General features: G+C 57.4%; 1 protein-coding gene across 2 annotated transcripts in view; it reads left to right on the forward strand.

The window, feature by feature from the left end:
• Positions 1–23559, forward strand: part of LOC140396031 (active breakpoint cluster region-related protein-like) — a 247430-nt gene that overhangs the window by 223247 nt on the left and 624 nt on the right. For both annotated transcript variants that reach the window (XM_072484097.1, XM_072484096.1), the window contains exons 20-22: positions 16710–16844; positions 17870–17975; positions 20701–20827. In XM_072484097.1, the coding sequence (XP_072340198.1) occupies positions 16710–16844; positions 17870–17975; positions 20701–20827 (368 nt within the window). The remainder of the gene's footprint in view (positions 1–16709; positions 16845–17869; positions 17976–20700; positions 20828–23559) is intronic.

Below are 23559 nucleotides of genomic sequence, written 5' to 3' on the forward strand. Positions count from 1 at the left end.
TGGTCACTTGTCCCAAAGTGATCCCTCACCAACACTTCTGTCACTTGCCCTTCCTTATTTCCCAAGACGAGGTCAAGTTTTGCCCCCTCTCTAGTCGGTCCATCCACATACTGAATGAGAAATTCCTCCTGAATACACTCAATAAATTTCCCTCCATCCAAGCCCCTAATGCTATGGCTGTCCCAGTCAATGTTGGGAAAGTTAAAGTCCCCTACTACTACCACCCTATTATTCTTGCAGCTATCTGTAATCTCCTTACATATTTGCTCCTCAATTTCCTGCTGACTATTTGGGGGCCTGTAGTACAGTCCTATCAAGGTGATCTCTCCCTTCTTATTTTTCAGTTCCACCCATATAGACTCAGTGGGCGAACCCTCGGATATATCCCCTCTAAGTACTGCCGTGATGTTCTCCCTAATCAAAAACGCCACTCCCCCTCCTCTCTTACCTCCTGTTCTATCCTTTCTATGGCATCTGTACCCCGGAACATTGAGCTGCCAATCCTGCCCCTCCCTTAGCCATGTTTCAGTCATAGCTATAATATCCCAGTCCCATGTGCCCGTCCATGCCCTGAGTTCATCCGCTTTGCCCGTCAGGCCCCTTGCATTGAAATAAATGCAGTTTAATGTAGACTTTCCTTGCTCTCTGCCCTGCTTTCTCTGGTCATGCTTTACACACTCTCCCTTCCTGCCTTTTTATCCGTCCCCACTGACTTCCTACATCGGTTCCCATCCCCCTGCCACATTAGTTTAAACCCTGCCCAACTGCACTATCAAACACCCCCCCCGAGAACATTGGTTGCGGTCCCACCCAGATGCAGACCGTCCGATTTGTACAGGTCCCACCTCCCCCAGAACCGGTCCCAATGTCCCAGGAATTTGAAACCCTCCCTCTTGCACCATCTCTCAAGCTTGTCGGTGAGGCCTTCTGCAGGCGAATAGCTGGGGTTGCAGCCGGGGTGAGGGCATGCAGGGGGGTGCGGGGACGCAGCGAGGTGCCGGGGGGAGGCTGGGGGGGGGAGGGGGGGGGGCAGATTGTGATGCACAGGAATGGACAGTGAACAAGAAAGTCAGTCAGTTAAACGGACTAAAAATGTGCCATTCAAATGGTGCCGAGCAGTACTGACCCTCAGACAGTGCTGCACTCCCTCAGCACTGACCCTCTGACAGTGCAGCACTCCCTCAGCACTGACCCTCTGACAGTGCGGCACTCCCTCAGTACTGACCCTCTGGCAGTGCGGCGATCCCTCAGTACTGACCCTCTGACAGTGCGGCGATCCCTCAGTACTGACCCTCTGACAGTGCGGTGCTCCCTCAGTACTGAGCCTCTGACAGTGCGGCACTCCCTCAGTACTGACCCTCTGGCAGTGCGGCGATCCCTCAGTACTGACCCTCTGACAGTGCGGCACTCCCTCAGTACTGACCCTCTGACAGTGCGGCACTCCCTCAGTACTGACCCTCTGACAGCGCGGCACTCCCTCAGTACTGACCCTCTGACAGTGCGGCACTCCCTCAGTACTGACCCTCTGACAGTGCGGCACTCCCTCAGTACTGACCCTCTGACAGTGCGGCGCTCCCTCAGTACTGACCCTCTGACAGTGCGGCACTCCCTCAGTACTGACCTTCTGACAGTGCGGCACTCCCTCAGTACTGACCCTCTGACAGTGCGGCACTCCCTCAGTACTGATCCTCTGACAGTGCGGCACTCCCTCAGTACTGACGCTCTGACAGTGCGGCACTCCCTCAGTACTGACCCTCTGACAGTGCGGCACTCCCTCAGTACTGACCCTCTGACAGTGCGGCACTCCCTCAGTACTGACGCTCTGACAGTGCGGCACTCCCTCAGTACTGACCCTCTGACAGTGCGGCACTCCCTCAGTACTGACCCTCTGACAGTGCAGCATTCCCTCAGTACTGACCCTCTGACAGTGCGGCACTCCCTCAGTACTGACCCTCTGACAGTGCGACACTCCCTCAGTACTGACCCTCTGACAGTGCGGCAATCCCCCAGTACTTACCCTCTGACAGTGCGGCGCTCCCTCAGTACTGACCCTCTGACAGTGCGGCACTCCCTCAGTACTGACCCTCTGACAGTGCGGCACTCCCTCAGTACTTACCCTCTGACAGTGCGGCGCTCCCTCAGTACTGACCCTCTGACAGTGCGGCGCTCCCTCAGTACTGACCCTCTGACAGTGCGGCACTCCCTCAGTACTGACCCTCTGACAGTGCGGCACTCCCTCAGTACTGACCCTCTGACAGGGCGGCACTCCCTCAGTACTGACCCTCTGACAGTGCGGCACTCCCTCAGTACTTACCCTCTGACAGTGCTGCACTCCCTCAGTACTGACCCTCTGACAGTGCGGCACTCCCTCAGTACTGACCCTCTGACAGTGCTGCGCTCCCTCAGTACTGAGCTTCTGACAGTGCGGCACTCCCTCAGTACTGACCCTCTGACAGTGCAGCACTCCCTCAGTACTGACCCTCTGACAGTGCAGCACTCCCTCAGTACTGACCCTCTGACAGTGCGGCACTCCCTCAGTACTTACCCTCTGACAGTGCTGCACTCTCTCAGTACTGACCCTCTGACAGTGCGGCACTCCCTCAGTACTGACCCTCTGACAGTGCTGCGCTCCCTCAGTACTGACCCTCTGACAGTGCGGCGCTCCCTCAGTACTGACCCTCTGACACTGCAGCACTCCCTCAGTACTGACCTTCTGACAGTGCGGCACTCCCTCAGCACTGACCCTCTGACAGTGCGGCGCTCCCTTAGTACTGACCCTCTGACAGTGCGGCACTCCCTCAGTACTGACGCTCTGACAGTGCGGCACTCCCTCAGTACTGACCCTCTGACAGTGCGGCACTCCCTCAGTACTGACCCTCTGACAGTGCGGCACTCCCTCAGTACTGACCCTCTGACAGTGCGGTGCTCCCTCAGTACTGACCCTCTGACAGTGCGGCGCTCCCTCAGTACTGACCCTCCGACAGTGCAGCACTCCCTCAGTACTGACCCTCTGACAGTGCGGCACTCCCTCAGTACTGACCCTCTGACAGTGCAGCGCTCCCTCAGTACTGACCCTCTGACAGTGCGGCACTCCCTCAGTGCTGACCCTCTGACAGTGCAGCACTCCCTCAGTACTGACCCTCTGACAGTGCAGCACTCCCTCAGTACTGACCCTCTGACAGTGCGGTGCTCCCTCAGTACTGACCCTCTGACAGTGCGGCGCTCCCTCAGTACTGACCCTCCGACAGTGCAGCACTCCCTCAGTACTGACCCTCTGACAGTGCGGCACTCCCTCAGTACTGACCCTCTGACAGTGCGGCACTCCCTCAGTACTGACCCTCTGACAGTGCAGCACTCCCTCAGTACTGACCCTCTGACAGTGCGGCACTCCCTCAGTACTGACCCTCCGACAGTGCAGCACTCCCTCAGTACTGACCCTCTGACAGTGCGGCACTCCCTCAGTACTGACTCTCTGACAGTGCGGCACTCCCTCAGTACTGACCCTCTGACAGTGCGGCACTCCCTCAGTACTGACCCTCTGACAGTGCGGCGCTCCCTCAGTACTGAGCCTCTGACAGTGCGGCACTCCCTCAGTACTGACCCTCTGACAGTGCGGCACTCCCTCAGTACTGACCCTCTGACAGTGCGGCACTCCCTCAGTACTGACCCTCCGACAGTGCAGCACTCCCTCAGTACTGACCCTCTGACAGTGCGGCACTCCCTCAGTGCTGACCCTCTGACAGTGCGGCACTCCCTCAGTACTGACCCTCTGACAGTGCGGCACTCCCTCAGTACTGACCCTCTGACAGTGCGGCACTCCCTCAGTACTGACCCTCCGATAGTGCGGCACTCCTTCAGTACTGACCCTCTGACAGTGCAGCACTCCCTCAGTACTGACCCTCTGACAGTGCGGCACTCCCTCAGTGCTGACCCTCTGACAGTGCGGCACTCCCTCAGTACTGACCCTCTGACAGTGCGGCACTCCCTCAGTACTGACCCTCTGACAGTGCTGCACTCCCTCAGTACTGACCCTCTGACAGTGCGGCACTCCCTCAGTACTGACCATCTGACAGTGCTGCGCTCCCTCAGTACTGACCCTCTGACAGTGCGGCGCTCCCTCAGTACTGACCCTCTGACAGTGCAGCACTCCCTCAGTACTGACCCTCTGACAGTGCGGCGCTCCCTCAGTACTGACCCTCTGACAGTGCAGCACTCCCTCAGTACTGACCCTCTGACAGTGCTGTGCTCCCTCAGTACTGACCCTCTGACAGTGCGGCACTCCCTCAGTACTGACCCTCTGACAGTGCTGTGCTCCCTCAGTACTGACCCTCTGACAGTGCGGCGCTCCCTCAGTACTGACCCTCCGACAGTGCAGCACTCCCTCAGTACTGACCCTCTGACAGTGCAGCGCTCCCTCAGTACTGACCCTCTGACAGTGCGGCACTCCCTCAGTACTGACCCTCTGACAGTGCAGCACTCCCTCAGTACTGACCCTCTGACAGTGCAGCACTCCCTCAGTACTGACCCTCTGACAGTGCAGTGCTGCGTCAGTACTGACATAGACAGTGCGGCGCTCCGTCAGTACTGACCCTCTGACAGTGCGGCACTCCCTCAGTACTGACACTTTGACAGTGCGGCACTCCCTCAGTACTGACCCAACAGTGCGCGCTCCCTCAGTACTGACCCTCTGACAGTGCGGTGCTCCCTCAGTACTGACCCTCCGACAGCGCGGCGCTCCCTCAGTACTAACACTCTGACAGTGCGGCGCTCCCTCAGTACTGACCCCCGACAGTGTGGCACTCCCTCAGTACTGACCCTGACAGTGCGCGCTCCCTCAGTACTGACCCTAACAGTGCGTGCTCCCTCAGTACTGACCCTCTGACAGTGTGGCACTCCCTCAGTACTGACCCTCTGACAGTGCGGCACTCCCTCAGTACCAACCCTCCGACAGTGCGGCACTCCCTCAGTACTGACCCTCTGACAGTGCAGCACTCCCTCAGTACTGACCCTCTGACAGTGCAGCACTCCCTCAGTACTGACCCTCTGACAGTGCAGCACTCCCTCAGTACTGACCCTCTGACAGTGCGGCACTCCCTCAGTACGACACTCCGACAGTGCTGCACTCACTCAGTACTGACCCTCTGACAGTGCAGCACTCCCTCAGTACTGACCCTCTGACAGTGCGGCACTCCATCAGTACTGACCCTCTGACAGTGTGGCACACTCTCAGTACTGACCCTCTGACAGTGCAGCACTCCCTCAGTACTGACCCTCTGACAGTGCAGCACTCCCTCAGTACTGACCCTCTGACAGTGCGGCACTCCCTCAGTACTGACCCTCTGACAGTGCAGCACTCCCTCAGTACTGACCCTCTGACAGTGCAGCACTCCCTCAGTACTGACCCTCTGACAGTGCGGCACTCCCTCAGTACTGACCCTCTGACAGTGCGGCGCTCTCTCAGTACTGACCCTCTGACAGTGCGGCACTCCCTCAGTACTGACCCTGTGACAGTGTGGCACTCCCTCAGTACTGACCCTCTGACAGTGCGGCACTCCCTCAGTACCAACCCTCCGACAGTGCGGCACTCCCTCAGTACTGACCCTCTGACAGTGCGGCACTCCATCAGTACGACACTCTGACAGTGCAGCACTCCATCAGTACTGACCCTCTGACAGTGCAGCACTCCCTCAGTACTGACCCTCTGACAGTGCAGCACTCCCTCAGTACTGACCCTCTGACAGTGCGGCACTCCCTCAGTACGACACTCTGACAGTGCAGCACTCCATCAGTACTGACCCTCTGACAGTGCTGCACTCCCTCAGTACTGACCCTCTGACAGTGCAGCACTCCCTCAGTACTGACCCTCTGACAGTGCGGCACTCCATCAGTACTGACCCTCTGACAGTGTGGCACACTCTCAGTACTGACCCTCTGACAGTGCAGCACTCCCTCAGTACTGACCCTCTGACAGTGCGGCACTCCCTCAGTACTGACCCTCTGACAGTGCGGCGCTCTCTCAGTACTGACCCTCTGACAGTGCGGCACTCCCTCAGTACTGACCCTGTGACAGTGCGGCACTCCCTCAGTACTGACCCTCTGACAGTGCGGCGCTCCCTCAGTACTGACCCTCTGACAGTGCAGCACTCGCTCAGTACTGACCCTCAGACAGTGCAGCACTCCCTCAGTACTGACCCTCTGACAGTGCAGAACTCCCTCAGTACTGACCCTCTGACAGTGCGGCACTCCCTCAGTACTGACCCTCTGACAGTGTGGCACACTCTCAGTACTGACCCTCTGACAGTGCAGCACTCCCACAGTACGACACTCTGACAGTGCAGCACTCCATCAGTACTGACCCTCTGACAGTGCGGCACTCCCTCAGTACTGACCCTCTGACAGTGCAGCACTCCCTCAGTACTGACTCTCTGACAGTGCGGCACTCCCTCAGTACTGACCCTCTGACAGTGCAGCACTCCCTCAGTACTGACCCTCTCACAGTGCAGCACTCCCTCAGTACTGACCCTCCGACTGTGCGGCGCTCCCTCAGTACTGACCCTCCGACAGCGCGGCGCTCCCTCAGTACTAACACTCTGACAGTGCGGCGCTCCCTCAGTACTGACCCCCGACAGTGTGGCACTCCCTCAGTACTGACCCTGACAGTGCGGCACTCCCTCAGTACTGACCCTCTGACAGTGCGGCACTCCCTCAGTACTGACCCTCCGACAGCGCGGCACTCCCTCAGTACTGACCCTCTGACAGTGCGGCACTCCCTCAGTACTGACCCTCCGACAGTGCAGCACTCCCACAGTACGACACTCTGACAGTGCAGCACTCCATCAGTACTGACCCTCTGACAGTGCGGCACTCCCTCAGTACTGACCCTCTGACAGTGCAGCACTCCCTCAGTACTGACTCTCTGACAGTGCGGCACTCCCTCAGTACTGACCCTCTGACAGTGCAGCACTCCCTCAGTACTGACCCTCTCACAGTGCAGCACTCCCTCAGTACTGACCCTCCGACTGTGCGGCGCTCCCTCAGTACTGACCCTCTCACAGTGCAGCACTCCCTCAGTACTGACCCTCCGACTGTGCGGCGCTCCCTCAGTACTGACCCTCCGACAGCGCGGCGCTCCCTCAGTACTAACACTCTGACAGTGCGGCGCTCCCTCAGTACTGACCCCCGACAGTGTGGCACTCCCTCAGTACTGACCCTGACAGTGCGCGCTCCCTCAGTACTGACCCTAACAGTGCGTGCTGCCTCAGTACTGACCCTGATAGTGCGGCGCTCCCTCAGTACTGACCCTCTGACAGTGCGGCACTCCCTCAGTACTGACCCTCTGACAGTGCGGCACTCCCTCAGTACTGACCCTCTGACAGTGCGGCACTCCCTCAGTGCTGACCCTCTGACAGTGCGGCACTCCCTCAGTACTGACCCTCTGACAGTGCGGCACTCCCACAGTACTGACCCTCTGACAGTGCAGCACTCCCTCAGTACTGACCCTCTGACAGTGCGGCGCTCCCTCAGTACTGACCCTCTGACAGTGCGGCACTCCCGCAGTACTGACCCTCTGACAGTGCGGCACTCCCTCAGTACTGACCCTCCGACAGCGCGGCACTCCCTCAGTACTGACCCTCTGACAGTGCGCCACTCCCTCAGTACTGACCCTCCGACAGTGCAGCGCTCCCTCAGTACTGACCCTCTGACAGTGCGGCACTCCCTCAGTACTGACCCTCTGACAGTGCGGCGCTCCCTCAGTACTGACCCTCTGACAGTGCAGCACACCCTCAGTACTGACCCTCTGACAGTGCGGCTCTCCCTCAGTACTGACCCTCTGACAGTGCGGCACTCCCTCAGTACTGACCCTCTGACAGTGCGGCACTCCCTCAGTACTGACCCTCTGACAGTGCGGCACTCCCTCAGTACTGACCCTCTGACAGTGCGGCACTCCCTCAGTACTGACCCTCTGACAGTGCGGCGCTCCCTCAGTACTGACCCTCTGACAGTGCGGCGCTCCCTCAGTACTGACCCTCTGACAGTGCGGCACTCCCTCAGTACTGACCCTCTGACAGTGCAGCACTCCCTCAGTACTGACCCTCCGACAGAGCAGCGCTCCCTCAGTACTGACCCTATGACAGTGCGGCACTCCCTCAGTACTGACCCTCTGACAGTGTGGCACACTCTCAGTACTGACCCTCTGACAGTGCGGCACTCCCTCAGTACTGACCCTCTGACAGTGTGGCACACTCTCAGTACTGACCCTCTGACAGTGCAGCACTCCCTCAGTACTGACCCTCTGACAGTGCAGCACTCCCACAGTACGACACTCTGACAGTGCAGCACTCCATCAGTACTGACCCTCTGACAGTGTGGCACACTCTCAGTACTGACCCTCTGACAGTGCAGCACTCCCTCAGTACTGACCCTCTGACAGTGCAGCACTCCCTCAGTACTGACCCTCTGACAGTGCGGCACTCCCTCAGTACTGACCCACTGACAGTGCGGCACTCCCTCTGTACTGAACCTCTGACAGAGCAGCACTCCCACAGTACGACACTCTGACAGTGCAGCACTCCCTCAGAACTGACCATCTGACAGTGTGGCACACTCTCAGTCCTGACCCTCTGACAGTGCGGCACTCCCTCAGTACTGACTCTCTGACAGTGCGGCACTCCCTCAGTACTGACCCTCCGACAGTGCAGCACTCCCTCAGTACTGACCCTCTGACAGTGCGGCACTCCCTCAGTGCTGACCCTCTGACAGTGCGGCACTCCCTCAGTACTGACCGTCTGACATTGCGGCGCTCCCTCAGTACTGACCCTCCGACTGTGTGGCGCTCCCTCAGTACTGACCCTCCGACAGCGCGGCGCTCCCTCAGTACTAACACTCTGACAGTGCGGCGCTCCCTCAGTACTGACCCCCGACAGTGTGGCACTCCCTCAGTATTGACCCTGACAGTGCGCGCTCCCTCAGTACTGACCCTAACAGTGCGTGCTCCCTCAGTACTGACCCTGATAGTGCGGCGCTCCCTCAGTACTGACCCTCTGACAGTGCGGCACTCCCTCAGTACTGACCCTCTGACAGTGCGGCACTCCCTCAGTACTGACCCTCTGACAGTGCGGCACTCCCTCAGTACTGACCCTCTGACAGTGCGGCGCTCCCTCAGTACTGACCCTCCGACAGTGCGGCACTCCCTCAGTACTGACCCACTGACAGTGCGGCACTCCCTCTGTACTGAACCTCTGACAGAGCAGCACTCCCACAGTACGACACTCTGACAGTGCAGCACTCCCTCAGAACTGACCATCTGACAGTGTGGCACACTCTCAGTCCTGACCCTCTGACAGTGCGGCACTCCCTCAGTACTGACCCTCTGACAGTGCGGCACTCCCTCAGTACTGACCCTCTGACAGTGCAGCACTCCCTCAGTACTGACCCTCTCACAGTGCAGCACTCCCTCAGTACTGACCCTCTGACAGTGCGGCACTCCCTCAGTATTGACCCTCTGACAGTGCAGCACTCCCTCAGTACTGACCCTCTGACAGTGCGGCACTCCCTCAGTACTGACCCTCTGACAGTGCGGCACTCCCTCAGTACTGACCCTCTGACAGTGCGGCACTCCCTCAGTACTGACCCTCTGACAGTGCGGCACTCCCTCAGTACTGACCCTCCGACAGCGCGGCACTCCCTCAGTACTGACCCTCTGACAGTGCGGCACTCCCTCAGTACTGACCCTCCGACAGTGCGGCACTCCCACAGTACGACACTGACAGTGCAGCACTCCCTCAGTACTGACCCTCTCACAGTGCAGCACTCCCTCAGTACTGACCCTCCGACTGTGCGGCGCTCCCTCAGTACTGACCCTCTCACAGTGCAGCACTCCCTCAGTACTGACCCTCCGACTGTGCGGCGCTCCCTCAGTACTGACCCTCCGACAGCGCGGCGCTCCCTCAGTACTAACACTCTGACAGTGCGGCGCTCCCTCAGTACTGACCCCCGACAGTGTGGCACTCCCTCAGTACTGACCCTGACAGTGCGCGCTCCCTCAGTACTGACCCTAACAGTGCGTGCTCCCTCAGTACTGACCCTGATAGTGCGGCGCTCCCTCAGTACTGACCCTCTGACAGTGCGGCACTCCCTCAGTACTGACCCTCTGACAGTGCGGCACTCCCTCAGTACTGACCCTCTGACAGTGCGGCACTCCCTCAGTGCTGACCCTCTGACAGTGCGGCACTCCCTCAGTACTGACCCTCTGACAGTGCGGCACTCCCACAGTACTGACCCTCTGACAGTGCAGCACTCCCTCAGTACTGACCCTCTGACAGTGCGGCGCTCCCTCAGTACTGACCCTCTGACAGTGCGGCACTCCCGCAGTACTGACCCTCTGACAGTGCGGCACTCCCTCAGTACTGACCCTCCGACAGCGCGGCACTCCCTCAGTACTGACCCTCTGACAGTGCGCCACTCCCTCAGTACTGACCCTCCGACAGTGCAGCGCTCCCTCAGTACTGACCCTCTGACAGTGCGGCACTCCCTCAGTACTGACCCTCTGACAGTGCGGCGCTCCCTCAGTACTGACCCTCTGACAGTGCAGCACACCCTCAGTACTGACCCTCTGACAGTGCGGCTCTCCCTCAGTACTGACCCTCTGACAGTGCGGCACTCCCTCAGTACTGACCCTCTGACAGTGCGGCACTCCCTCAGTACTGACCCTCTGACAGTGCGGCACTCCCTCAGTACTGACCCTCTGACAGTGCCGCACTCCCTCAGTACTGACCCTCTGACAGTGCGGCGCTCCCTCAGTACTGACCCTCTGACAGTGCGGCGCTCCCTCAGTACTGACCCTCTGACAGTGCGGCACTCCCTCAGTACTGACCCTCTGACAGTGCAGCACTCCCTCAGTACTGACCCACTGACAGTGCGGCACTCCCTCTGTACTGAACCTCTGACAGAGCAGCACTCCCACAGTACGACACTCTGACAGTGCAGCACTCCCTCAGAACTGACCATCTGACAGTGTGGCACACTCTCAGTCCTGACCCTCTGACAGTGCGGCACTCCCTCAGTACTGTCTCTCTGACAGTGCGGCACTCCCTCAGTACTGACCCTCCGACAGTGCAGCACTCCCTCAGTACTGACCCTCTGACAGTGCGGCACTCCCTCAGTGCTGACCCTCTGACAGTGCGGCACTCCCTCAGTACTGACCGTCTGACATTGCGGCGCTCCCTCAGTACTGACCCTCCGACTGTGCGGCGCTCCCTCAGTACTGACCCTCCGACAGCGCGGCGCTCCCTCAGTACTAACACTCTGACAGTGCGGCGCTCCCTCAGTACTGACCCCCGACAGTGTGGCACTCCCTCAGTATTGACCCTGACAGTGCGCGCTCCCTCAGTACTGACCCTAACAGTGCGTGCTCCCTCAGTACTGACCCTGATAGTGCGGCACTCCCTCAGTACTGACCCTCTGACAGTGCGGCACTCCCTCAGTACTGACCCTCTGACAGTGCGGCACTCCCTCAGTACTGACCCTCTGACAGTGCGGCGCTCCCTCAGTACTGACCCTCCGACAGTGCGGCACTCCCTCAGTACTGACCCACTGACAGTGCGGCACTCCCTCTGTACTGAACCTCTGACAGAGCAGCACTCCCACAGTACGACACTCTGACAGTGCAGCACTCCCTCAGAACTGACCATCTGACAGTGTGGCACACTCTCAGTCCTGACCCTCTGACAGTGCGGCACTCCCTCAGTACTGACCCTCTGACAGTGCGGCACTCCCTCAGTACTGACCCTCTGACAGTGCAGCACTCCCTCAGTACTGACCCTCTCACAGTGCAGCACTCCCTCAGTACTGACCCTCTGACAGTGCGGCACTCCCTCAGTATTGACCCTCTGACAGTGCAGCACTCCCTCAGTACTGACCCTCTGACAGTGCGGCACTCCCTCAGTACTGACCCTCTGACAGTGCGGCACTCCCTCAGTACTGACCCTCTGACAGTGCGGCACTCCCTCAGTACTGACCCTCTGACAGTGCGGCACTCCCTCAGTACTGACCCTCTGACAGTGCGGCACTCCCTCAGTACTGACCCTCTGACAGTGCGGCGCTCCCTCAGTACTGACTCTCCGACAGTGCGGCACTCCCTCAGTACTGACCCTCTGACAGTGCGGCACTCCCTCAGTACTGACCCTCTGACAGTGCGGCACTCCCTCAGTACTGACCCTCTGACAGTGCGGCACTCCCTCAGTACTGACCCTCTGACAGTGCGGCACTCCCTCAGTACTGACCCTCTGACAGTGCGGCTCTCCCTCAGTACTGACCATCTGACAGTGCAGCTCTCCCTCAGTACTGACCCTCTGACAGTGCGGCACTCCCTCAGTACTGACCCTCTGACAGTGCAGCTCTCCCTCAGTACTGACCCTCTGACAGTGCGGCACTCCCTCAGTACTGACCCTCTGACATTGCGGCACTCCCTCAGTACTGACCCTCTGACAGTGCGGCACTCCCTCAGTACTGACCCTTTGACAGTGCGGCACTCCCTCAGTACTGACCCTAACAGTGCGCGCTCCCTCAGTACTGACCCTGATAGTGCGGCGCTCCCTCAGTACTGACCCTCTGACAGTGCGGCACTCCCTCAGTACTGACCCTCTGACAGTGCGGCGCTCCCTCAGTACTGACCCTCTGACAGTGCAGCACTCCCTCAATACTGACCCTCCGACAATGCGGCGCTTCCTCAGTACTGACCGTCTGACATTGCGGCGCTCCCTCAGTACTGACCCTCCGACTGTGCGGCGCTCCCTCAGTACTGACCCTCCGACAGCGCGGCGCTCCCTCAGTACTAACACTCTGACAGTGCGGCGCTCCCTCAGTACTGTCCCCCGACAGTGTGGCACTCCCTCAGTACTGACCCTGACAGTGCGCGCTCCCTCAGTACTGACCCTAACAGTGCGTGCTCCCTCAGTACTGACCCTGATAGTGCGGCGCTCCCTCAGTACTGACCCTCTGACAGTGCGGCACTCCCTCAGTACTGACCCTCTGACAGTGCGGCACTCCCTCAGTACTGACCCTCTGACAGTGCGGCGCTCCCTCAGTACTGACCCTCCGACAGTGCGGCACTCCCTCAGTACTGACCCTCTGACAGTGCGGCGCTCCCTCAGTACTGACCCTCTGACAGTGCAGCACTCCCTCAATACTGACCCTCCGACAATGCGGCGCTTCCTCAGTACTGACCGTCTGACATTGCGGCGCTCCCTCAGTACTGACCCTCCGACTGTGCGGCGCTCCCTCTGTACTGACCCTCCGACAGCGCGGCGCTCCCTCAGTACTAACACTCTGACAGTGCGGCGCTCCCTCAGTACTGACCCCCGACAGTGTGGCACTCCCTCAGTACTGACCCTGACAGTGCGCGCTCCCTCAGTACTGACCCTAACAGTGCGTGCTCCCTCAGTACTGACCCTGATAGTGCGGCGCTCCCTCAGTACTGACCCTCTGACAGTGCGGCACTCCCTCAGTACTGACCCTCTGACAGTGCGGCACTCCCTCAGTACTGACCCTCTGACAGTGCGGCACTCCCTCAGTACTGACCCTCTGACAGTGCGGCACTCCCTCAGTACTGACCCTCTGACAGTGCGGCACTCCCTCAGTACTGACCCTCTGACAGTGCGGCGCTCCCTCAGTACTGACCCTTTGACAGTGCGGCACTCCCTCAGTACTGACCCTAGCAGTGCGCGCTCCCTCAGTACTGACCCTGATAGTGCGGCGCTCCCTCAGCACTGACCCTCTGACAGTGCGGCACTCCCTCAGTACTGACCCTCTGACAGTGCGGCGCTCCCTCAGTACTGACCCTCTGACAGTGCAGCACTCCCTCAATACTGACCCTCCGACAATGCGGCGCTTCCTCAGTACTGACCGTCTGACATTGCAGCGCTCCCTCAGTACTGACCCTCCGACTGTGCGGCGCTCCCTCAGTACTGACCCTCCGACAGCGCGGCGCTCCCTCAGTACTAACACTCTGACAGTGCGGCGCTCCCTCAGTACTGACCCCCGACAGTGTGGCACTCCCTCAGTACTGACCCTGACAGTGCGCGCTCCCTCAGTACTGACCCTAACAGTGCGTGCTCCCTCAGTACTGACCCTGATAGTGCGGCGCTCCCTCAGTACTGACCCTCTGACAGTGCGGCACTCCCTCAGTACTGACCCTCTGACAGTGCGGCACTCCCTCAGTACTGACCCTCTGACAGTGCGGCGCTCCCTCAGTACTGACCCTCCGACAGTGCGGCACTCCCTCAGTACTGACCCTCTGACAGTGCGGCACTCCCTCAGTACTGACCCTCTGACAGTGCGGCACTCCCTCAGTACTGACCCTAACAGTGCGCGCTCCCTCAGTACTGACCCTGATAGTGCGGCGCTCCCTCAGTACTGACCCTCTGACAGTGCGGCACTCCCTCAGTACTGACCCTCCGACAGTGCGGCACTCCCTCAGTACTGACCCTCTGACAGTGCGGCACTCCCTCAGTACTGACCCTCTGACAGTGCGGCACTCCCTCAGTACTGACCCTCTGACAGTGCGGCACTCCCTCAGTACTGACCCTCTGACAGTGAGGCACTCCCTCAGTACTGACCCTCTGACAGTGAGGCACTCCCTCAGTACTGACCCTCTGACAGTGCGGCGCTCCCTCAGTACTGACCCTCCGACAGTGTGGCACTCCCTCAGTGCTGACCCTCTGACAATGCGGCACTCCCTCAGTACTGACCCTCTGACAGTGCGGCACTCCCTCAGCACTGACCCTCTGACAGTGCGGCACTCCCTCAGCGCTGACCCTCTGACAATGCGGCACTCCCTCAATACTGACCCTCCGACAATGCGGCGCTTCCTCAGTACTGACCGTCTGACAGTGCGGCACTCCCTCAATACTGACCCTCCGACAATGCGGCGCTTCCTCAGTACTGACCCTCTGACAGTGCGGCGCACCCTCAGTACTGAACCTCCGACAGTGCGGCGCTCCCTCAGTACTGACCAACTGACAGTGCGGCACTCCCTCAATACTGACCCTCCGACAATGCAGCACTCTCTCAGCACTGACCCTCTAACATTGCGGCGCTCCCTCAGTACTGACCCCCTGACAGTGCGGCGCTCCCTCAGTACTGACCCTCCGACAATGCGGCGCTTCCTCAGTACTGACCGTCTGACAGTGCAGCACTCACTCAGTACTGAACCTCCGACAGTGCGGCGCTCCCTCAGTACTGACCCTCTGACAGTGCGGCGCTCCCTCAGTACTGACCCTCTGACAGTGCAGTACTCCCTCAATACTGACCCTCCGACAATGCGGCACACCCTCAGCACTGACCGTCTGACAGTGCAGCACTCCCTCAGTACTGACCCTCCGACAATGCGGCGCTTCCTCAGTACTGACCGTCTGACAGTGCGGCACTCCCTCAGTACTGACCCTCTGACAGTGCGGCACTCCCTCAGTACTGACCCTCTGACAGTGCGGCGCTCCCTCAGGACTGACCCTCTGACAGTGCAGCACTCCCTCAATACTGACCCTCCGACAATGCGGCGCTTCCTCAGTACTGACCGTCTGACATTGCGGCGCTCCCTCAGTACTGACCCTCCGACTGTGCGGCGCTCCCTCAGTACTGACCCTCTGGCAGTGCGGCACTCCCTCAGTACTGACCCTCGGACAGTGCAGCACTCCCTCAGTCCTGACCCTCTGACAGTGCGGCGCTCCCTCAGTACTGACCCTCCGACAGTGGGGCGCTCCCTCAGCACTGACCCTCTGACAATGCGGCACTCCCTCAGTACTGACCCTCCGACAGTGGGGCGCTCCCTGTGTGCTGATGCCGGGAGGAATATCTCTCCGGGAACGATAAAGTTTGCAGTCTTCGATTGTGTTTCGATCATGGGGCGAGATTCTCCGACCCCCCCCTCCGGGTCGGCGAATCGCCGGGGACTGGCGTGAATCCCGCCCCCACCGGTTGCCGAATTCTCCACCACCGGATATTCGGCGGGGGCGGGTATCGCGCCGCGCCGGTTGGCGGGCCTCCCCCCCGCGCGATTCTCCGTCCCGGATGGGCCGAAGTCCCGCCGCTAAAATGCCTGTCCCGCCGGTGTAGATTCAACCACGTACCTTACCGGCGGGACAAGGCGGCGCGGGCGGGCTCCGGGGTCCAGGGGGGGGGGCGCGGGGCGATCTGACCCCGGGGGCGGTGCCCCCACGGTGGCCTGGCCCGCGATCGGGGCCCACCGATCCGCGGGCGGGCCTGTGCCGTGGGGGCACTCTTTCCCTTCCACCTCCGCCACGGTCTCCACCATGGCGGAGGCGGAAGAGACTCCCTCCACTGCGCATGCGCGGGAAACTGTCAGCGGCCGCTGACGCTCCCGCGCATGCGCCGCCCGGAGATGTCATTTCCGCGCCAGCTGGCGGGGCGGAAATCAGTCCGGCGCGGGCCTAGCCCCTTAAGGTTGGGGCTCGGCCCCCCAAGACGCCGAGCATTCCGCACCTTTGGGGCGGCGCGATGCCCGACTGATTTGCGCCGTTTTGGGCGCCAGTCGGCAGCCACCGATACCGTAGAATTCCGCCCATGGATTCTGACTGAGAAGCTGAGGCGTTGGGAGTGACTTCGAGGGTGGTGGGTCCTATGAGGGAGGGGCTGAGTTCAGTTCACGTGTCCCGAGCTGAAAACTTCCTTTTTCCTCCCTGCTCCCCGTCCAGACCCGAAGGAAGCGGTGACGCATTTGAAGGATTACGATGTCAATGTGGTGGCCGGGACTTTAAAGCTGTACTTCCGGGAACTGCCAGAGCCACTACTCACAGACGAATTAATCCCGTCCTTCGTGGCAGCCGCTGGTAGGTGCCTACGAATTTGATTTGCTCACGAGCCTTTTGACACATCTGGCAAGGCCAATGGCGCCTCGCGAAGGGGGTGGGTGAGCTGCCATCTTGAGCCGCTGGAGTCCCGTGGGGTGTAGGCACACCCACTGTGCTGTTAGGGAGTGAGTTCCTGGATTCAGACGCAGCCACAGCGGTCATGCTATGTATATTGACTGGGATGTAAAGGATTAACAAGTTAATGCTAACATTTCATACCACTAGAGGGAAACACAGAACAGTCATATATATATATATATATCATGTGGCTTGGGGATTCCGGGATGAGAAGATAGTTAGGAGATAAGAGTTAGGAGAGAGCTGGATAAGAGGGCCAGGCATAGAGAGCAGTTGTAGACTTGAGAGTTCCATAAGTTAGAGATAGCATTGTTTTATACAATAACTTCTACTTGAGGAATTTGAACAAATCTTAGTTAGTAGTGTAATCAATTTGTAGTGTTGTTCGATAACAAAGCTGTGTGTTACTTTATTGAACACGACACCCAGGCCATCCAGGTAAAGCAGAATAGAGAATACTACAACAACAGTGAAGGAACGGCGATATATTTCCCAGTTAGGATGGTGTGGGGGGGGGGGGGGGAGAAACTCCTGACATGTGAATGGTGGACAGGCTTTGGGAGGGAGTCAGGCAGGCGAACACGTGAAAGTCGGAGGTGAAAGTTTAAAAAAAAAATAATAATAATAATAATAATGTGACGCCTGCTACAGTTGAGTAGCACACTGCCCTGGCTCGTGGAGGGAAGGGAGCTGGCCGGCTGGAGTGAGAACTCTGGACTGCAGCTCATCATCACCCTCCTCCTGGAGCAACCCCTCCCCTCCAACCACCCCCCCCCCCCACCCCCACTGATGTCGGGGGCCAGCGGTAGCCAGAGGGAGCAGGGGGCAATCGAGCGTGGAGAAGGTGGCGATGTCATGGCGGGTGGGCGAGGGGAGAGAGAACTCAGCATTTCTGACCCCTCCTATGTGTTCGACTCAACTACCAGCACAGGAAGATGCCACAGTCAAGGAAAGGGAGATGACATCATTCCTCAGCCAGCTTCCCGATCCGAATCTCAACACATTTTTGTACCTGATGAAGCATCTCAAAAAGTACGTGAAATATTTCAATTCAACACTCTCGGGCGGATATCTGTACACTGACTGGTGTCTCTCAGTCCCCTCTCTCTCAGGGTGATATCTGTACACTGACTGGTGTCTCTCAGTCCCCTCTCTCTCAGGGAGATATCTGTACACTGACTGGTGTCTCTCAGTCCTCTCTCTCAGGGAGATATCTGTACACTGACTGGTGTCTCTCAGTCCCCTCTCTCTCGGGGAGATATCTGTACACAGACTGGTGTCTCTCAGTCCCCTCTCTCTCTCAGGGAGATATCTGTACACTGACTGGTGTCTCTCAGTCCCCTCTCTCTCAGGGTGATATCTGTACACTGACTGGTGTCTGTCAGTCCCCTCTCTCAGGGAGATAGCTGTACACTGACTGGTGTCTCTCAGTCCTCTCTCTCTCAGGGAAATATCTGTACACTGACTGGAGTCTCTCAGTCCCCTCTCTCTCTCAGGGAGATATCTGTACACTGACTGGTGTCTCTCAGTCCCCTCTCTCTCTCAGGCAGATATCTGTACTCTGACTGGTGTCTCTCAGTCCCCTCTCGGGGAGATATCTGTACACTGACTGGTGTCTCTCAGTCCCCTCTCTCTCTCAGGGAGATATCTGTACACTGACTGGTGTCTCTCAGTCCCCTCTCTCAGGGAGATATCTGTACACTGACTGGTGTCTCTCAGTCCCCTCTCTCTCTCTCAGGGAGATATCTGTACACTGACTGGTGTCTCTCAGTCCCCTCTCTCTCAGGGAGATATCTGTACACTGACTGGTGTCTCTCAGTCCCCTCTCTCTCAGGGAGATATCTGTACACTGACTGGTGTCTCTCAGTCCCCTCTCTCAGGGAGATATCTGTACACTGACTGGTGTCTCTCAGTCCTCTCTCTCTCAGGGAGATATCTGTACACTGACTGGTGTCTCTCAGTCCCCCCTCTCTCTCAGGGAGATATCTGTACACTGACTGGTGTCTCTCAGTCCCCTCTCTCAGGGAGATATCTGTACACTGACTGGTGTCTCTCAGTCCTCTCTCTCTCTCAGGGAGATATCTGAACACTGACTGGTGTCTCTCAGTCCCCTCTCTCTCTCAGGGAGATATCTGTACACTGACTGGTGTCTCTCAGCCCTCTCACTCTCAGGGAGATATCTGTACACTGACTGGTGTCTCTCAGTCCCCTCTCTCAGGGACATATCTGTACACTGACTGGTGTCTCTCAGTCCCCTCTCTCAGGGAGATATCTGTACACTGACTGGTGTCTCTCAGTCCTCTCTCTCTCAGGGAGATATCTGTACACTGACTGGTGTCTCTCAGTCCCCCCTCTCTCTCAGGGAGATATCTGTACACTGACTGGTGTCTCTCAGTCCCCTCTCTCAGGGAGATATCTGTACACTGACTGGTGTCTCTCAGTCCTCTCTCTCTCTCAGGGAGATATCTGAACACTGACTGGTGTCTCTCAGTCCCCTCTCTCTCTCAGGGAGATATCTGTACACTGACTGGTGTCTCTCAGCCCTCTCACTCTCAGGGAGATATCTGTACACTGACTGGTGTCTCTCAGTCCCCTCTCTCAGGGACATATCTGTACACTGACTGGTGTCTCACAGTCCTCTCTCTCTCTCAGGGAGATATCTGTACACTGACTGGTGTCTCTCAGTCCTCTCTCTCAGGGAGATATCTGTACACTGACTGGTGTCTCTCAGTCCTCTCTCTCTCTCTCAGGGAGATATCTGAACACTGACTGGTGTCTCTCAATCCCCTCTCTCTCTCAGGGAGATATCTGAACACTGACTGGTGTCTCTCAATCCCCTCTCTCTCTCAGGGAGATATCTGTACACTGACTGGTGTCTCTCAGTCCCCTCTCTCTCTCAGGGAGATATCTGAACACTGACTGGTGTCTCTCAATCCCCTCTCTCTCTCAGGGAGATATCTGTACACTGACTGGTGTCTCTCTGTCCCCTCTCTCTCTCAGGGAGATATCTGTACACTGACTGGTGTCTCTCAATCCCCTCTCTCTCAGGGAGATATCTGTACACTGACTGGTGTCTCTCAGTCCCCTCTCTCTCAGGGAGATATCTGTACACAGACTGGTGTCTCTCAGTCCTCTCGCTCTCTCAGGGAGATATCTGTACACTGACTGGTGTCTCTCAGTCCCCTCTCTCTCTCAGGGAGATATCTGTACACTGACTGGTGTTTCTCAGTCCCCTCTCTCTCAGGGAGATATCTGTACACTGACTGGTGTCTCTCAGTCCTCTCTCTCTCAGGGAGATATCTGTACACTGACTGGTGTCTCTCAGTCCCCTCTCTCTCTCAGGGTGATATCTGTACACTGATTGGTGTCTTTCAGTCCCCCCTCTCTCTCAGGGAGATATCTGTACACTGACTGGTGTCTCTCAGTCCCCTCTCTCTCTCAGGGAGATATCTGTACACTGACTGGTGTTTCTCAGTCCCCTCTCTCTCAGGGAGATATCTGTACACTGACTGGTGTCTCTCAGTCCTCTCTCTCTCAGGGAGATATCTGTACACTGACTGGTGTCTCTCAGTCCCCTCTCTCTCTCAGGGTGATATCTGTACACTGATTGGTGTCTTTCAGTCCCCCCTCTCTCTCAGGGAGATATCTGTACACTGACTGGTGTCTCTCAGTCCTCTCTCTATCTCACACAGAGCATGAAGCTTCTTGGGTAAAGGAGAGAAATGTTTTTAACTGAAGTCTCATATTTTCTTCCTAGGGTCACAGAACACGAACCAATCAATAAAATGAGTCTACATAATTTAGCAACAGTGTTTGGGCCGTCATTGCTTCGCGTCAGGCACGAAGGATTACCCATGGATGTTTCACACGAAGTCGTAGCTCAAGTAGGTGGATCAACCCCCGAGGTGTACCTGTCCTGGGAGTGTTTGATGGGGACAGTGTAGAGGGAGCTTTACTCTGTATCTAACCCCGTGCTGTACCTGTCCTGGGAGTGTTTGATGGGGACAGTGCAGAGGGAGCTTTACTCTGTATCAAACCCCGTGCTGTACCTGTCCTGGGAGTGTTTGATGGGGACAGTGTAGAGGGAGCTTTACTCTGTATCTAATCCCGTGCTGTACCTGTCCTGGGAGTGTTTGATGGGGACAGTGTAGAGGGAGCTTTACTCTGTATCTAACCCGTGCTGTACCTGTCCTGGGAGTGTTTGATGGGGACAGTGTCGAGGGAGCTTTACTCTGTATCTAATCCCGTGCTGTACCTGTCCTGGGAGTGTTTGATGGGGGCAGTGTTGAGGGAGCTTTACTCTGTATCTAATCCCGTGCTGTACCTGTCCTGGGAGTGTTTGATGGGGACAGTGTAGAGGGAGCTTTACTCTGTATCTAACCCCGTGCTGTACCTGTCCTGGGAGTGTTTGATGGGGACAGTGTAGAGGGAGCTTTACTCTGTATCTAATCCCGTGCTGTACCTGTCCTGGGAGTGTTTGATGGGGACAGTGTAGAGGGAGCTTTACTCTGTATCTAGCCCGTGCTGTACCTGTCCTGGGAGTATTTGATGGGGACAGTGTTGAGGGAGCTTTACTCTGTATCTAACCCGTGCTGTACCTGTCCTGGGAGTGTTTGATGAGGACAGTGTTGAGGGAGCTTTACTCTGTATCTAACCCCGTGCTGTACCTGTACTGGGAGTGTTGATGGGGACAGTGTAGAGGGAGCTTTACTCTGTATCTAACCCCGTGCTGTACCTGCCCTGGGAGTGTTTGATGGGGACAGTGTAGAGGGAGCTTTATTCTGTATCTATCCCCGTGCTGAACCTGTCCTGGGAGTGTTTGATGGGGGCAATGTAGAGAGAGCTTTACTCTGTATCTAACCCCGTGCTGTACCTGTCCTGAGTGTGTTTGATGGGGACAGTGTAGAGGGAGCTTTACTCTGTATCTAACCCCGTGCTGTACCTGCCCTGGGAGTGTTTGATGGGGACAGTGTAGAGGGAGCTTTACTCTGTATCTAACCCCGTGCTGTACCTGTCCTGGGAGTGTTTGATGTGGACAGTGTAGAGGGAGGTTTACTCTGTATCTGACGCTGTGCTGTACCTGTCCTGGGAGTGTTTGATGGGGACAGTGTAGAGGGAGCTTTACTCTGTATCTAACCCCGTGCTGTACCTGTCCTGGGAGTGTTTGATGGGGACAGTGTAGAGGGAGCTTTACTCTTTCTCTAAGCCCATGATGTACCTGTGTGGTAGTATGCATTAGGGGTCATGTGGGACTGTGAAGCCATGATGTCATTGGCTGACAGATCCCGGGTCCTGGTTGGCTGTTGACCTCTAGCTCCGCCCTGAAGGCGGAGTATAAGAACTTGGAGTTCTCCCCCGCAGGCCAGTCAGCTACTGAACTGCGGGGAACAAGTCACGCTTAATAAAGCCTCATCGACTTCATCTATATTCGTCTCTCGTGAGTCTTTGTGCGCTACACAGTGTAGAGGGAGCTTTACTCTGTTTCTCTCCACGTGCTGTACCTGTCCTGGGAGTGCTGGATGCGGACAGTGTAGAGGGAGCTTTACTCTGTATCTAACTCTGTGCTGTACCTGTCCTGGGAGTGTTTGACGGGTACGGTTTAGAGGGAGCTTTACTCTGTATCTAACCCCGTGCTGTACCTGTCCTGGGAGTGTTTGATAGGGACAGAGTAGAGGGAGCTTTATTCTGTATCTAACCCCGTGCTGTACCTGTCCTGGGAGTATTTGATAGGGACAGTGTAGAGGGAGCTTTATTCTGAATCTAACTCTGTGCTGTACCTGTCCTGGGAGTGTTTGATAGGGGCAGTGTAGAGGGAGCTTTACTCTGTATCTAACCCCTTGCTGTACCTGTCCTGTGAGTGTTTGATGGGGACAGTGTAGCGGGAGCTTTACTCTGTATCTAACCCCGTGCTGTACCTGTCCTGGGAGTGTTTGATGGGGACAGTGCAGAGGGAGCTTTACTCTGTATCTAACCCCTTGCTGTACCTGTCCTGTGAGTGTTTGATGGGGACAGTGTAGCGGGAGCTTTACTCTGTATCTAACCCCGTGCTGTACCTGTCCTGGGAGTGTTTGATGGGGACAGTGTAGAGGGAGCTTTACTCTGTTTCTCTCCCCGTGCTGCACCTGTCCTGGGAGTGTTAGATGGGGACAGTGTAGAGGGAGCTTTACTCTGTATCTCACCCCGTGCTGTACCTGTCCTGGGATTGTTTGATGGGGACAGTGTTGAGGCAGCTTTACTCTGTATCTAACCCCGTGCTGTACCTGTCCTGGGAGTATTTGATAGGGACAGTGTTGAGGTAGCTTTACTCTGTATCTAACCCCATGCTGTACCTGTCCTGGGAGTGTTTGATGGGGACAGTGTAGCGGGAGTTTTACTCTGTATCTAACCCTGTGCTGTACCTGTCCTGGGAGTGTTTGATGGGGACAGTGTAGAGGGAGCTTTACTCTGTATCTAACCCCATGCTGTACCTGTCCTGGGAGTGTTTCATAGGGACAGTGTAGAGGGAGCTTTACTCTGTATCTAACCCCGTGCTGTACCTGTCCTGGGAGTGTTTGATAGGGACAGTGTAGAGGGAGCTTTACTCTGTTTCTCTCCCCGTGCTGTACCTGTCCTGGGA

The sequence above is a fragment of the Scyliorhinus torazame genome, chromosome 19 (genome assembly GCF_047496885.1).
Source record: "Scyliorhinus torazame isolate Kashiwa2021f chromosome 19, sScyTor2.1, whole genome shotgun sequence".
NCBI classification, from domain to species: Eukaryota; Metazoa; Chordata; class Chondrichthyes; order Carcharhiniformes; family Scyliorhinidae; genus Scyliorhinus; species Scyliorhinus torazame.